The following is a 14,417-nucleotide window of genomic DNA, read 5'->3' as shown; positions in this document are numbered from 1 at the left end:
TTTCTGGGGTTGCCTGGGACCTCACCCTGCCCACAGACGAAGCAAGGCACCACGGGGCCGAAGTCTTAAAAAGGACGGCTGTTCCTGTGCGGCCTTGGGCAGGTCACCCATCCTCTCTGAGTCTGTATCCTCCCCTTTAAAGCAAGACTCTTAATGCGTTCCTGGCTGGATGAGTTGCTCTGAGGCCAGGGTGACCTGCTTGCTGATGAGAGCCTGGGGGATTTTCAAGCACCCTGCAAGAGCGGTGATGACAAGGTGGGTGGAGCCGGGGCATTGTCTTGGGGGATGGCCACCCTCTCCTGGGACCCAATATCTGTCTGGCTCCAGGCCTCCTGATTTCCTGTTTGTCATGCTCTCCAGATGGGGTTGGGGACAGAAGGGGGCTGGCACAAGTGGGGGCCAGTTCAGTTCAGCCCATACCTGCTGAGGGCCTGCTAAACACACAGCCCTTGAGGAGCGTGGGGAATGTGACAAAGGAGCTGCGGAGGAGGACGGGCCCAGGGCTGCAGGCAGCTGCCACTGGACTTCTCCCTCAGCCAACAGAACCTTCCTGCCCCCTCCCTTCTCTCACTGCCCCAGGACACTGCTGTTGCCCAGAACAGGTATCTCCCCTGGACTTGTCCCCGTATGCAGCTCCAGAAACCCTATCCACCCTTTAAGGAACATCCTGAATGCTGCTTCTTCCCAGAAACCTTCACAGCCGTTCCCCCTTCCTCATGACACTCTCGTGCCTTTGAATGCCTGTGGCTCATTTTTTTTTTCTTCCAACACTCATCTCTACCACGAAGTGACTTCTTCCCACCTAGCTCCTGCCGTGAGCTGTAATCATTTGGGAGATCTTTTCCCCAGTTACCAAGTCTTTGATGGTAGGGACAGTCTCAGATCCTTTAGTACCTCGCAGCAGTGAACACAGAGCCTAGCACGTTACTGGTGCCCAGGAGCTAGGTCACTTGGGAGGAGAGACACCAAGGGCTGTGGCAGCAGTCTGCCCTCTTCCCCGGCACTCCTCCACTGCCAAGGCGTGCGTATGTGCCCCACACCCCAGCATTCCCTCTGCAGCCCAGACACACGTGGGTGAGGCCTCACTTGGGAGCCCCACAGCCACCTGCCCACCAGGCCAGTAGACGTCTGTACTTCGCAGTCTCGGGAACTTGGCTCTTGCACAAGCCACACACCAGAGTCCTCTCCACTGCCTCCCCCTGTGCTGCTTGGACCCTTGTGGCAGATGCCAGCCGGTCTCTCCTGCCCTCCTACAAGCCATTCTTCATACAGCTGCTCGAAAGATCTTATACCACTGTAAATCAGGCCTTGCTTCTCCTCTGCTTGGAAGCTTTCTGTGGCTTCTTGCGTTTAGGATAAAATCCAAGTCATTTGAGGCCAACAATCCCACCTGGTCTGGCGTCGGTCCATCTCTCCAGCCTGGTCTTTTGTCTATTTTCCTCTTGAATTTTAAGCTCCTGCTAACCTTCTGTCAGTACCTTGAATGACCCCCCCATCTCTAACCCCAGGACCTTTGCACAGGCTCTTTCTTTTACTGGTACCACATTCCTTCCTGCTTTTTACCTAACTTCTAAATTTCTACTCTTTCTTTAGGTCTCTGCCTTGAGGTCCTCCCTGACTCCTCAACCTGAATTAGGTACCTACATTAATTCTCCTTCAAAGCATACTATAGTTGTTTCATAATACCAATTACCTCAGTTTGCAATTAAATTTATATATATATATATTTAGGATTATATGCTCAATGGCTGTTGCTCCATAAGGTATGCAAGAACAGGCTTACCAGAGTGGAGGCGCTCAGAAAATACTTTTTCTTGAATCAGCCTGGCATGGTGGGAATATGGGCTTTGGCAGCAGAAAGTTCAAATCCTCACTGTACCGTTTATTAGCAGTGTGAACTTGGGACAACCCACCTAGCTTTGCTGAGACCTCAGTTTCTTTATGTGTAAATAGGAATAATGCCCACTTATCTCTTGGGAGTTGCTTGAGGATTAAATGACAACATAGGTTAAGAACCTGGCTTCTAAAGGAATATACTTGGGAAGCATGTCAATTCCTATCCCCTTTTAGAGTGGGGGAGCTCTGCTGCAGGGTCAGTGGGAGTAACAGGATACCCTCTCCTCTAGGGACATCCCCCTCCTTTATGGGCCTTCCCAACCTATGCCTTTCTTCCACTGAAACGGGCATCCCGAGGGCTTCCGGGAGGAAGTGGTCTGCTGGAAGGCACCAGCCCCTCCTCTTAGCTCTCCCCGGCCGGACTGCGCGGTGGGGGGCCGATCCCGGTTCCGCCGCTGGGAGACACCCTGGGCGGGGCTTTGCTCGCCGGAAGCACGCAGAGCTTGGGGAGGAGACCCCCCTCTGCACGCGTTTGTGCCAAAGCGTCCGCGCTGCCGCTTTGGGTTCTGGCGGGCGGCCGGCCGGAGTCACACATGATGTCACAGACAATGACACAAGCCGGGTGTCTCATTCTGACACAGCGCCTGAGATGCACAATGTCACACCCGGGACACCCAGCACGCCGCGTTCGTGGCGCAAACACTTGGCCCCGCGCACCCTGGCCCTTCGCCTCCTGCGGTCACTCTCCGCGTCTCCGGGGGCGCTCGCCGGGCCCGAGCGGGCCGGGGGCCGGCGGGTGAGCCCCGCGGGCGGGCTGGCGAGCGGGTGATGTCACGGGCAGCGGTGGGTGGGTCACCCGGAGGTGAGGCGCCGCCAGGCGAGTTCAGCGAGAGTTCAGCCGCATTGCATTAGGCAAATGAGGCCCGGGCCGGGTGGGGGGTGTGTTGGGGGAGGACACCGGGACCACCTCCTCCTCCCCGCCCCATCACCTCTCCTCCAGCAGCGCTGGGCCGGGGACTGACCAAACTACGGGGAGGCTGGGAGCCGGAACTGGGATGGGGGAGACGCCCGCCCCTCTTCCGTCCCTGCCTCCGCGCGCAGCCCCCACCTCTCCGCGTACCCTGTCTCCGTCCGTCCTCCGCGTACTCCTCCTCTGGAGCCTTTTCCCCCGTCCTTCCCTCCCCCTTTTCTATCCTCCCCCTTCCCAGACCCCCCCCCCCCCCACCAACTCGCCCGCCACAGCCCGCCTCTCTCTGTCAATTCCCTGCGTTTCGCCAGCCGTAGCCGGACCCGCCGGGCAAGGGTTAAGTCAGGGGCGGTGCCTGGACGGGACGGGGCGGAGGGAAAGGGGGTGGGGCCGCCCGGGAGGGGGCGCGCAGGCTCGGGGCGGGGGGCCGCGGCGCGCACCTCGGAGACCGAGCGTCGGCGGGCCGCCCCGGGCCTGGCGAAGGCGGAGCCACGCGGGGTCCCCACCCCCACCCGGAATCCTCGCCGCGGAGAAGCCCGGCAGCCCCGGCGGGGAGGAGGAAGTGTCCGGCGCCCCCCCGCCCCCCGCTCTCCCCGCCCCGCGCCGATCCCGCCCCGGCCGGCGCACTTGGGGAGCCGCGGGACTCTGCCTCGGACAGCATGCTGCTCGAGACGGGAGCCCCCTCGAGGTGGAGCCGCTGAGTTCCCGGGCCTCGGCCGGGCGTTCCCGGGGGGAGCCGAGGGACCCCCTCCTCCCCCCACACAACTTCCCCGCTGTTCACCTGGGACTGGCGGAGCGGCCGGGCGACTTTGACGCGGGACTTCGGGCGACGGGCGGCCCCCGGCTCGGGTCGCCAGTCGGGGCTGGGGGGTGGGGGGACGTGCCCCTCGCCCCCAGCTGCTCTCCGCGGATGGCGCCGCCGGCTGAGTGAGGGAGGCGGCGCGCAGGACTTCCCCGCCCGGACCTCTTGTTTTCGCGGGGAAGATGTACGAGAGTGTGGAAGTGGGGGGGCTCACCCCCACCCCCAATCCCTTCCTTGTGGTGGATTTTTATAACCAGAACCGGGCGTGTTTGCTCCCGGAGAAGGGGCTCCCCGCCCCTGGTCCCTACTCCACCCCGCTCCGGACTCCGCTTTGGAATGGCTCAAACCACTGTAGGTACCGACCTCCCCTTTCCCATTGTAGGAGCTGGGGCTGGGGGTGGGCGGTGGAGCTTCCACTCCCACCGGGGATGCGGGCCTGGGGCGTGGTGGGGGTCTTTTCTCTACTCGTCACTTTCCCGTCTCTCTCGCTGAAACTCGGGTGCCCTTGCAGGACAGTTGGGTTCTCCCGAGTAGCCCTGGGCGCTCTTTCTGTTACATCAGAGCTGAGGAACTTTGGGGGTTTCTCCCTGCAGGAAACGTTCATCTGTCCTGCTACTTCGGCCAGGGGGAGTGAAACCCCTTGCCCCCACTTTATATCTTCTTGCTTGGAATCCAGGGCCTTCACAGCAGAGTGGTCCTTTCTCCCACTCTGGAGGGTGGGGTAGAGGCCCTGTCTGTGGGCTTCTCTGCTCTGAGGAGGAGGGGCCTCCTTCCCAGATCCCACCCGTCAAAGCCTGGAGGAGAGCCCCCTCCCGTGCAACAGCTGCTGCCCCCAGCCCTTGCCCTTGTGTCATTAGAGTCGGTGTCAGGGCTCGATGTCTTTGGTGTTGGCAGTGGGGTGTGGCAGGAAGGGGCAACTGCATCTGACACCCGTCTGCCATCCTAACCAACCCTTACATCTTGGGGAGGGGCACCTGGCCAGAGGAGGGTCATTCTGGCCCTGGACACTTGGCTGGCATCTTCAAGGCTTCTGAGCCACGAATGGGGTGGGGGGAGAGGCTGCTCTGGTGGGAAGAATCTCCCACCTCCTAACCCTAATCTGGTTTGTTCTCTGGGGGATGAGTTTGGTGTTTTGTGGGTCTAGGGCTGCTCTGGAAATGAGGGACACATCCCCTGCCGACCCAGCTGTGTCCTTTTGTTACCCTGTTTACACTTAGGGATAGGGGCTGGCACTGGGTTGTCCCTAAGAGGGACGCTGATGAGAACCCGGGAGTCCTGGCAGCCCGCTCACCTTCCCACTGTCCTCCATCTGGGTTCGGGCTCCTCTGGAAGGGAGGGGCTCTGTGCACCCGAGGGAGCTGTGAGTGCCTGGGGTGCACTCCTGGGCGTGTTCGAACCCAGCTGTGAGGTAGTGTACCTGGGTGGGAGGGAGCCGGCGCTAGGGGGCTGTTGTTACCTGGGTTGGGTTTCTTGCCTTTCCCTCCTGGGGCTCCGCTCTTCCCCCGAGCTTCGCCCTCCCGATCCGCTGCCTCCGTCCTGCCTGCCCTGGAGGAGGGGTGTTATGGGTCGCTGGAGGCCTGGCAGATTGGAGAAGGTTGAAGGGCAACTCCCAGCCCCTTTGCTCTAGGTAGAGGGGGACCTGAAGTGGAGAGACACCCTACCTCCACCCCTCCCAGAGCCACCTCACCCCCAGCCTTTCCTATTGTCCTGTCCCCTGACCTTTGCCTCTGGGGCCCAGTGGCTGGGAGGCTGCAGGCTGCAGACCCAGACCGTGGGAGGGGAGGGGTGTGTGTGTGTGCCTGCTGACTTTAGCCAAAGGGGAGAGGTAAGAGGTGTGACACCAGGACCCATTTTGCCAGCTTCCAGACCTGGAGGAAGGGGTTTCATCCCAGTGGGAACATTGGGGCACAGCTGCCATGGTCACTACTGTCAGCACGTTGGCCGCCTTTGCCAGAGGACTGGGGGGAAGCTGGGATCAGAGACCTTGGCCTCCAACCCCATCTCTTCCTTCATTCCATGGGGGCAGCCCAGCTTTCCGGGGCCCCACACTGGTCGGGGGTGGGGAGCAGCATGGGAGTCCAACAGGCCTTGGGTTTGGTGAGGCTGGTGAGGGGGAAGTAGAGGCCTGTTTCCCACACTCTGTCTGGGGTTGGGTAAAGCTGGCGGTCTGGGCTCCCTTGCTCCCGGAGTCGCTGTGTAGGTGTGTGTATATGTGATTGGGGTGCCAATGGGCTCAGCCCCAAAACTGTGGGCTGGGAGTGGTGGGTGTGGGAGTTGTTCTGAAGCACAGGAAAGACCTGGAGGCTGCTGGGGGCGGGGGGTGACTTGACCCTGTCTGGTGTACAGGGGTCACCACCACTGCCTTGGGAGGGGCCCCTTGGTGTATGTGCAGGTCCTGTGGTGACAGGAGGCCTCCAGCCACCTGAACCAAAGGTGGGGAGAGACTGCAGGCTGGCCAGGGGAGGAGACCCTTCCAGTCCTGCAGGGCCCTGGGAACCTTGCCGTCTTCCCCAGAGCCCCGTTCAGGGGGCACTGGAGGACAGGGGGTATACAGGATGTGGCTCCCCATCTGTCCCCCACCAGTCTCACCGCTCACGCCTCCACCCGCTCCCAGACGTCCAAGAATGTGAAGCACGTGGATGCCCGTGGTGGGGGGAGGGGGAGAGATGCTTATCGGGGCGCTGGGCTAGGGGGCCTCCTTCCGCCGCTACACCCAGAGCTACCCCACCCTCCCCCCTGGGCTGGGTGTGGGGGGAGGAGGGGCGGTACAGGGGGGACCCCCGCCCCCTCCCCGGCCCTCCCCAGGGGCTGCGAGGGGAGCTGCGGAGGAGCGGGCGCCAGCTGGATTGGGAGGGGAGCCGCTGGCCAGGGGCCCGGCTGATTTCCTGCTGATCTCCTCCAGGAAACCGGCCCCTTGTGCGAGGCTGCGAACGGCTCTGGGGTGTGGGGAATCCGGAGCGCTGTGCCTCCTGCCCCCCGCTCGCCAGAGGGCCAGGGGAGGGGAACCTGGCAGGGCTGGCGGGAGGGGACGCCTGGCTTCCTGGGCTGCTTGCAGCCCTCGGCGGGGCGCTGGGACTCCGAGCTGATGAGGCGTGGTGCTTTGGCAGCCTCCTCCTGCAGGAAGAGGAGAGATTTGTGGGCTGGGGCCTCTCTGGGAGGGAGGTGAGCGGGGAGGGGCTGGGCCCTGACGGTCCTTCCCCCAGAGGTCGGGTGTGCAGAGTTCAGGCTGAGTCCTAACTACTGCGGAGGCCACAGGGGTCCCAGAGTGCCCCGGGCTTCCTGAGGCTGCTGGCTGGAGGCCTGGGGAGGTGGGGACTGGGCCAGGGCTCTGGGTTCAAAGGGCACAGTGCAAAACCTCTGGGCTGTTACCTGGGTGACAGGTGGGCATGTGCTGGGGGTGGGGGTGCAGGGCACACCGGAGCCTCAGAGGCAGCCAGCTGCAGTGGGCGGGGCTGGCAGGAGGCCTCACCAGCCCAGACTGGAGCTCCCACCTCAGCTCATCTCCGCCATCCTGCCAAAAAACAATTTTAAAAAGCACATTCTTTAAGTTCTATAAACACCCTCGGGACTTTGCCTTAGCTCCAAATTTCTACGGGTCTTTGCCCCTTTAGTCTGTCTCTGGCCTCAGAGCTGTCTGTCCTTCGTCCTGGTAATCCTGTGTGTCTCCCCGTGCTGTGCTGTCCGTTTTAGAGGTGGGGCATTGGAGGGGTGGGCCCAGGGCAAAGGGCGGATGGGGAGGGCAGGGGAGGGGGAGGTCAGTGCCTTCATCCTCTGCTTATTGGAACTGGCTGGGATTCTAGGCCATGGTCCCCCCACACCCCCTTGTCCTTGACCCCCCCCCCACCAGTCTGGATTGTCTATTGTTACTCCTTTTACGTCTTGGAAAAAGTTAGCACAACAAAGGGCTCCTTTGTCGCTCACCCCTCTGCCTCCTGGCCTCACCCAGGCCCCCCAACCCCGTGCCCCCCCCCCCCCAGCAGCTGTTCTCAGGCCTCTTGCCTGTCTGATTTGCTTGTCTGGCCTCAGGGATGGTGAGGTGGGGGGAAAACCAGGCCAGGGCAGTTTAGAGTTGGGGCGAGCAGCAGAGGGCCAGGGGAGATCAGTGAAGAGGCTGTGGACTGGTGGGGGTCTGGGCATCCACTATTCCTTTGCTGTAGGCCGGTGTCTAGGGCAGGGACGGGGGCACAGGGCCACAGCCATGCTGGTCGGCCAGGTTAACCAGGGACGTGGTGCCTGGGCCCCACTGAGAGCCAGGAAGGCCCTGCCAAGGTTGTTGGCCTGGTTCCCTGTCATCACCGCCTGGCAGTTCCTGGTGTGTCTGCAGGTAAGGGGCAGAGGGGTCGTGTGCAGTCAGCCCCGGGTGTCCAGCTGCTGCTTTTCTGTGTGCCTGCACTTGGGGGCCACGGGATTCATGGTTTATAAGGTGCTTGGACCAGGAGCTCTGGGACTCTCTGAATTCCAGAACCTTGTGTTTGGGGTGAGAGTAGATAGGATTCGGGGGTATGGGAGGGGGCTGGGATCTTCCTACTCAGGGAGACATCCTTGCCCTTCCTTGGCCCTGGGCAAGTAACCTTGGGAGTCTGGGATTGCCTCGGTCATAGTTCTCATCCAGCACGATACACCCCCAGCTGCCCAGGCTTTGGGCACAGACATCCGCCACCCAGCCCAGCTCTGTTTCGCCTGGGGTGATGGGCAGGGGGCCAGGCATTGGGAGGATTTGACCATTGGGGGCTGCCCCTGTTGGCTGGGTCACCCCCCGGCTGCCCTCTTGGAACTGAATAACAGGAGGGGAGGAGGGTAGTAACCCGGACATAGTATTGAGGGCAGACAGACAGAGCATTGATAGGAACAGACCCCCCTTTGTCATGCTGCTTCCCCCCAGACAGGGCACCCAGAGCAGTGGGCTTCCGGGGCTCAGAGGGACTCTTCTCCCTGTCTCCAGGGGTCTCCCTGCTTATCTCAGGGGAATCCCCACCTGCCCTGCGCCAACATTTGCGACTCTTCTTCGCACACCCTGCCTTGGCTCCCTAGCCAAGGGATTGTTTAGGTGGGGGAGGGCTGTGGCTACTGGGGTGGGGGGAGGGAGCGGAAGCAGAGGGGGTGGGGGAGTGGCCGCTTTGAATATCCTGTTGACCCCAGTTTCCTCTGCCCCCAGCTTGTGTCCTCTTCCCTCCCTCCTTAACGAGGCCTTAACTCCTTCCTAACTTGGGGGAGGTGGGGCCAGGCTGCCCTGCGGGGCCAGGGCTTGAGAGCCAGTCTGACTCCTGCCCCCACCCTGCAAGCGTAGCCCTGTCTACATGCAAATCTGATGGTTTATCCTCTGATCTTTCTGGTTGCGAAGGTGGGGTCCTGGGTGAGTAGGCAGGAGTGATGGGGTGCTGGAAGCTTCCTTGGCAGCTCATTGTCCAAGTCTGGCTGAGAAGTCCTAGCTTTCCTGAGACTGTCCCTGCCCCAGACTGAGAGTCCTGGTAGCAGTGGTGAGGCTGGGAGAGGCTCCTGGGGGAGATCTTGAGGCTGGGTGGGCACGGTATTAGGGATGGTGACCTCGGTCTTTAACCGCTCCTCCCCTCTTCTCTCTCTAGCCATTGAGACCCAGAGCAGCAGTTCTGAAGAGATAGTGCCCAGTCCTCCCTCGCCGCCCCCCCTCCCCCGCATCTACAAGCCTTGCTTTGTCTGTCAAGACAAATCCTCAGGCTACCACTATGGGGTCAGTGCCTGTGAGGGCTGCAAGGTGAGTTGAGGGGGTCACTGGGAAGGACAGTCCTGATGAGATGAATGGGATGTCCCCTCTGCCTCATCCTGGAGTATGCCGTTGGTGGGGGATGTCTCGGAAACTGCTGCTCTCAATTCCTTCCCCACAGAAGGTGGCAGAGCCTTGGAGGAGGGGAAGCCTGCATTAGATGATCAGGGACCCCCAAACCAGAGGCCACCCCCCCCCCCAGCCGAGCCCCTCTCCACCTCTGCATTCTCCAGCGGGCAGGGCATACGCCCGCTCTGCTACTGTTTGATGCCCAGGTTGTCGTCGTGAGCTGGTTGCCAACTGGCTCTTGGCTAGGGACCCAGGTGGCCTGTACCCCCCCACCCGATGGCCCTGCCTGAACCTCACCATGGCAGCCTGGTAGGGGGCAGTTAGGAGCAGGCGCCCTGCCTTGGCCTCTCCTTCAGGCGCCCAGGCTGTGGGATCCCCCGTGTCTGACTGGGTTTCCCTGTGCCCATGTTGAGCTCCAGAGGACAGATGCGGCTGCCACCTTCTCAGCAGCTGTGGGCCTGGCTTCTTCCCTTCTCCCCAGGGCCCGAGCCTCTGTCGGTGTCTTCCCCAGGGATTGGGGCGCAGAAGCTGCTCAGCTTTGAGGCTGGAGGCCCTGGGCTGCCCCTGAGCATGGAGTGGCTCTCCCCAGGGGTGGGGCAGAGAGCAGGGCAAAGCACAAGGCTTTGGACTCTGTGCATCTGCCTGCCCCGTCCGGTGGTTCCCAGCTCTGGTCCGGCTGTGTGTAGACCCTAGCAGCGCAGGTCTGCCTGTGGGCACGCGCATCAGCTGGGCTGGTGACCGCGTGTCCTGCTGCCTCACTCCTGATCATGTGCGGCTCTCCACCTCTCTGGCCAGCCTGTGGATGGCCTTCTGCGGCCTCTTCCTGTGCTCTGAGCCCGGGGCTGTGGGTTCCAGAGCCCGGCCTCTCTCCCATCTAGTCCCATCTGCCCCTTTTCCTGACTCACTAGCAGCCCTGAGGTCCTTTTCCCTGCGAGGGACGAAGCCAGAGCTGTGGGCATAGGCTGTGGGAAGACCGCTGCCCATGTGCCGTGTCAAGGCAGGCACAGGGATTCTTCGGGCTGCGGGGGGGGGCGGTGTCCTGGTAGGTGGACTGTTTCCTTCACCTTGTCGGGCCTGTCTAGGTAGGTGATGGCCAAAGGCTTGGGGCAGCAGCTGGCCTGGCCCTGTGCCCCGGAGGCTGAGGCCACAGGCTGGCCCTGCTGCCACCACGGCTGTGGCTGACCCGACTCCTTTTCCTCCGTACCCAGGGCTTCTTCCGACGCAGCATCCAGAAGAACATGGTGTACACGTGTCACCGGGACAAGAACTGCATCATCAACAAGGTGACCCGGAACCGCTGCCAGTACTGCCGGCTGCAGAAGTGCTTTGAAGTGGGCATGTCCAAGGAGTGTGAGTGCACCGGGCTGGGCGCTCCTGAAAGGCTGGGGCAGGAGGGACGTGTGCATGGGCGCGCGATGGGAGCGCGCGTGCCCGATGCGCGGCGTGCGGGCTCGTGGTTCAGGATGGTTTGTGTGTAGCTGCAAGGACCTGTCTGTCTGTCCACCCGTCTAGCCAGCTGCGTGTCCGTGTGTGGGCAGCCTTTCGTGTTCACATGCGGTTGGCTGTGTGTGCTCGCACGCGTGTGTGCATGCGTGTCTGCTTCCAGGCCCTGCTTGGCTTTGGGGCGGGGCGCAGGGCATACCTGAGGGCTTCTGGATTGTGCCTCTCAGGGGAGGGCTTGCACTGGGGGTGCTGGTTGGTATTTATGTGTGTGTTGGGGGGGGGCGCGGCTGGCACAGGGATCTAAAAGCCATTGTCTGGTGAAGCCAGGGACCTGGAGTTGGAAGAGAGAATTGGGACTTCTCAGATCCCAGAGGAACTGGGGGTTTCCAGTTTGGGCTCAGCTGAGGCCCGATGGACAGGAGGGAGGGAGGGAGGGAGGGCGGGCTGGACAGGGAGACCCTCTTGTGTTGAATCATGGGTGTTGCCGTGGTGACCGGTGATTGATGATGTCAGAGATAAATGACGCTGACAGACGCCTCCTTGTCTGCGTGGCCGTTGCCATGGAGCCTGAGCCTTGGGGGATGGGGTGGGGGAGGGGGGCCGCAGGACCCCCTAGCCCTTTGTGGGGAGGGCAGTGGAAGAAGGAAGTGGGGAGGGGATGTGGGGGGGGGACCCGAGGAGCCCCAGATAGGAGCAGAGGGGTCCTGCAGCAACCTGCCACCGCTTGCCACAGGAGGCAGAGGACGCGTGGTCTGGCGGCCAGGAAGTGCTGTAGAGCGGGTGACAACTTGGGACCCTTCCCTTCAAGGCCCAGCACCTCCTCCTCCCGCTGCTTCTGCCACCTTCCACTCCCAGAGCTTTTCAGCGCAGAGGGACCAGGGTGGGGACCCCCTCTCCCTCCCACCGCCAACTCCCCCTCTCCCTCCCTCCCTCCCTCTCTGGCTGCTCTGTGCCCCGGAGCTGAGCAGCTGCCATTTCAATAGAATTAAAGCTTCCGAATGATAAACGTCTTGTCACAGCTGCAATTTTCTCTTCCCAAATTATCCCCCCCACTCTCCCTCTCCCTCTCCCTCCTCTCCCTTGCACTTTATTGAATTTGCAGAATCGACATGAGTGATCTCCAAATTATGCCAGCTCCCCCCCACCCCCACCCGCTGCCCCCTCCCCGGGCCCCCCATCCCCACCCTCTCTTCCTCCAGCGTCAGCAGCCACCACCACTGGCCCTGTGAGTGATTGTGTGTCTGGGATAATCGGCTGGTAACGACCCCATCGCTTCTTTAAAGCCGAGTGGTGTGTGCGGCTCAGCGCCCCGGGTGATTTGTCAGCTCCCCCGGCTAATGGGCCGAGAGATTCTCCTGCCCGGGCCCCCACTTTCAGGCTGGGGAGCTGCTCTGAGCCAGTCCCAGGGACCCCCCAGGGAGGCTGCTGCCCGGGAGCGCTGGGGCCAGTGGAGGCAGGAGCCGGCAGAGGGAATGGGGGGCAGGGGAGGCCGAGCACAGAGGTGGGACCCTCTGCACACTTGCTTTCAGCCCTGGACACCTGCACGCCTGGCGTGTGGGCCCGTGTAGATGTGTGCGGTTCAGGGGACACGGGCCGCCGGGGGGGGGCAGTGTGCGTGATGGTCACGCGCCGGGGCTGGACTTGGCGTGTGGGTCAGGTGGGCATGGAGGGCTGGGCCACGTGGACACCTTGCCTGCCCGTGCGCTCGTCTGTGCGCACCCACACGTGCACTCCCGTGTGGGCATTCCTGTGCGCGTGCGCGAGGCCCGGGCGGGTGACTTCCTTGGCGGCCACAGCGGCTCTGTCCTGTGGGAGGAGCTCGGGCGGGGATGGGCCGCTGCCGCACCTGCTGCAGCCCTGGCCTCTGCCCTCCACAGCTGTGAGGAACGACAGAAACAAGAAGAAGAAGGAGGCGCCCAAGCCCGAGTGCTCCGAGAGCTACACGCTGACCCCCGAGGTGGGGGAGCTCATTGAGAAGGTGCGCAAAGCGCACCAGGAAACCTTCCCGGCCCTCTGCCAGCTGGGCAAGTACACTACGGTATGGCCCCAGCCCGCGCCGCACGCCTGTCTCGCCCCTCCGCACCCCCGCCCGGGCGTCCGTGTCCTTTCCCCTCTTCTCCCTCCTCCTGCTGCTTCCTGATCAAGGAGCTCTGGGGAAGTGAAGCAGGTGGAGGGCAGGCCTGTGGGGGCGGCGGAGCCAGGCCGAGAAGGGGTACACGCGGAGAAGGCCCTCACTCTCCCCCGTCCTCCCAGAACAACAGCTCAGAGCAGCGTGTCTCTCTGGACATTGACCTCTGGGACAAGTTCAGTGAGCTCTCCACCAAGTGCATCATCAAGACTGTGGAGTTCGCCAAGCAGCTGCCCGGCTTCACCACCCTCACCATTGCTGACCAGATCACCCTCCTCAAGGCCGCCTGCCTGGACATCCTGGTGAGGGTCTGCTCCCTGCCCACCCGGGCCCTGCCCCTGAGTCCTGGGAGGAGGTCCTGCCATTCAGATAACCGCCTTCCCCAAACACACATCTGGGATCGATCTGTCCAGATGCCCACCAGCCAAACGTCCACCCTTCCTTTCCCCACGTGGCCACCTGTTCGCCGAGCCCCTCCGCATCTGGATGCACCCTGCTTGACCCATTCACCCGCATGCGCATCCATCCACGCTCACCCCCTCTTTCCACTGAACCTTTCACCAGACTACCCATCTGCCCATCTCTTCCGTCTAATAAAGATTCACCTAGGACCCTGTGTGGCAGGCCTTGAGCTGGGTGTCAGGAAATGGAGGTGAACACAACAGCGGCCCCTCTCTCGAGAACCTTCTGTGGGTGGAGGCAGCAGATTTGTAAACAGAGGTTACTAAACCGTGCTGAGTGTGGCTAGAGATGGGGGCGGGCTGTCCCTTCCCTGCGGGAGAGAGAGCCCCAGCTGCGGGGCCCCAGGGCAGGCGTCCCAGAGGAGGGGGCACCCCGGGTTGTATAGAGGGCCCTAACTTGGGAACAGGGTGTGACAGGCCCAAGGGTGTGAGGCCAGCTGGATTCAGGGGACTGCAGGGCATTTGGCAGGGCAGGGGGTGGCCAGGCTAGAGGCAGGATGTTGGTGGGGACTGTCAAAGTCAAGGCTGGACTTCCCTCATGGGCTCAACCCCCCTGTTCCCTCTTGGCCACTGCAGCTTCCTGGTAGGGGTGGAGTGGGAGGAGCCGGTGTGGCATTTCTGGGTAGTCCCCTGTTCCCGTGCCCCAGATGCAGCAGTCTCAGACCTGGATCAGGGTTTGAAATGGTTGAAGCTGATACACATTCCTGGAGTTCTGCTGTGCGCCCAGTCCTGGGGACTGGAGACCCAAACCTGCTATGATCCTTGTCTGCTGAAGATTCTAGTTTCCCTCTCGATTCTCTGCGTGGACCCCGGATGATCTAGATCCGCACTGTGCACTAGCCGCTTGCTGTGCGTGGCTCTTCAAATGTAAATTAATTAAGATTAAATTTAGTGCAGTTCCTCAGCTGCGCTAACCACATTTCAAGTGCCCAGTGGCTGCGTTGGCTGGCGGCTCCTATTTGCGTGGTGCA

At 62.0% G+C, this 14,417-nt stretch overlaps 1 protein-coding gene across 4 annotated transcripts in view; it reads left to right on the top strand.

Annotated features, from left to right (window-relative positions):
• The window catches only part of RARA (retinoic acid receptor alpha), a 43,213-nt gene that overhangs the window by 26,159 nt on the left and 2,637 nt on the right, over window positions 1–14,417 (top strand). For 2 of the 4 annotated variants that reach the window (XM_045781731.2, XM_045781730.2), the window contains exons 3-6: window positions 9,188–9,336; window positions 10,623–10,764; window positions 12,735–12,895; window positions 13,111–13,287. In XM_045781731.2, the coding sequence (XP_045637687.1) occupies window positions 9,188–9,336; window positions 10,623–10,764; window positions 12,735–12,895; window positions 13,111–13,287 (629 nt within the window). Of the gene's footprint in view, window positions 1–3,190; window positions 3,961–9,187; window positions 9,337–10,622; window positions 10,765–12,734; window positions 12,896–13,110; window positions 13,288–14,417 lie in introns of those variants that run through there. The other 2 variants (XM_045781733.2, XM_045781734.2) reach the window with 2 other exon arrangements.

Source organism: Ursus americanus, chromosome 23 (genome assembly GCF_024610735.1).
Source record: "Ursus americanus isolate L20-20 chromosome 23, mUrsAme1.1.p, whole genome shotgun sequence".
Classification (NCBI taxonomy): domain Eukaryota; kingdom Metazoa; phylum Chordata; class Mammalia; order Carnivora; family Ursidae; genus Ursus; species Ursus americanus.
Note: the sequence above shows the minus strand (reverse complement) of the source record. Positions and strands in the feature narration are given on the sequence as shown.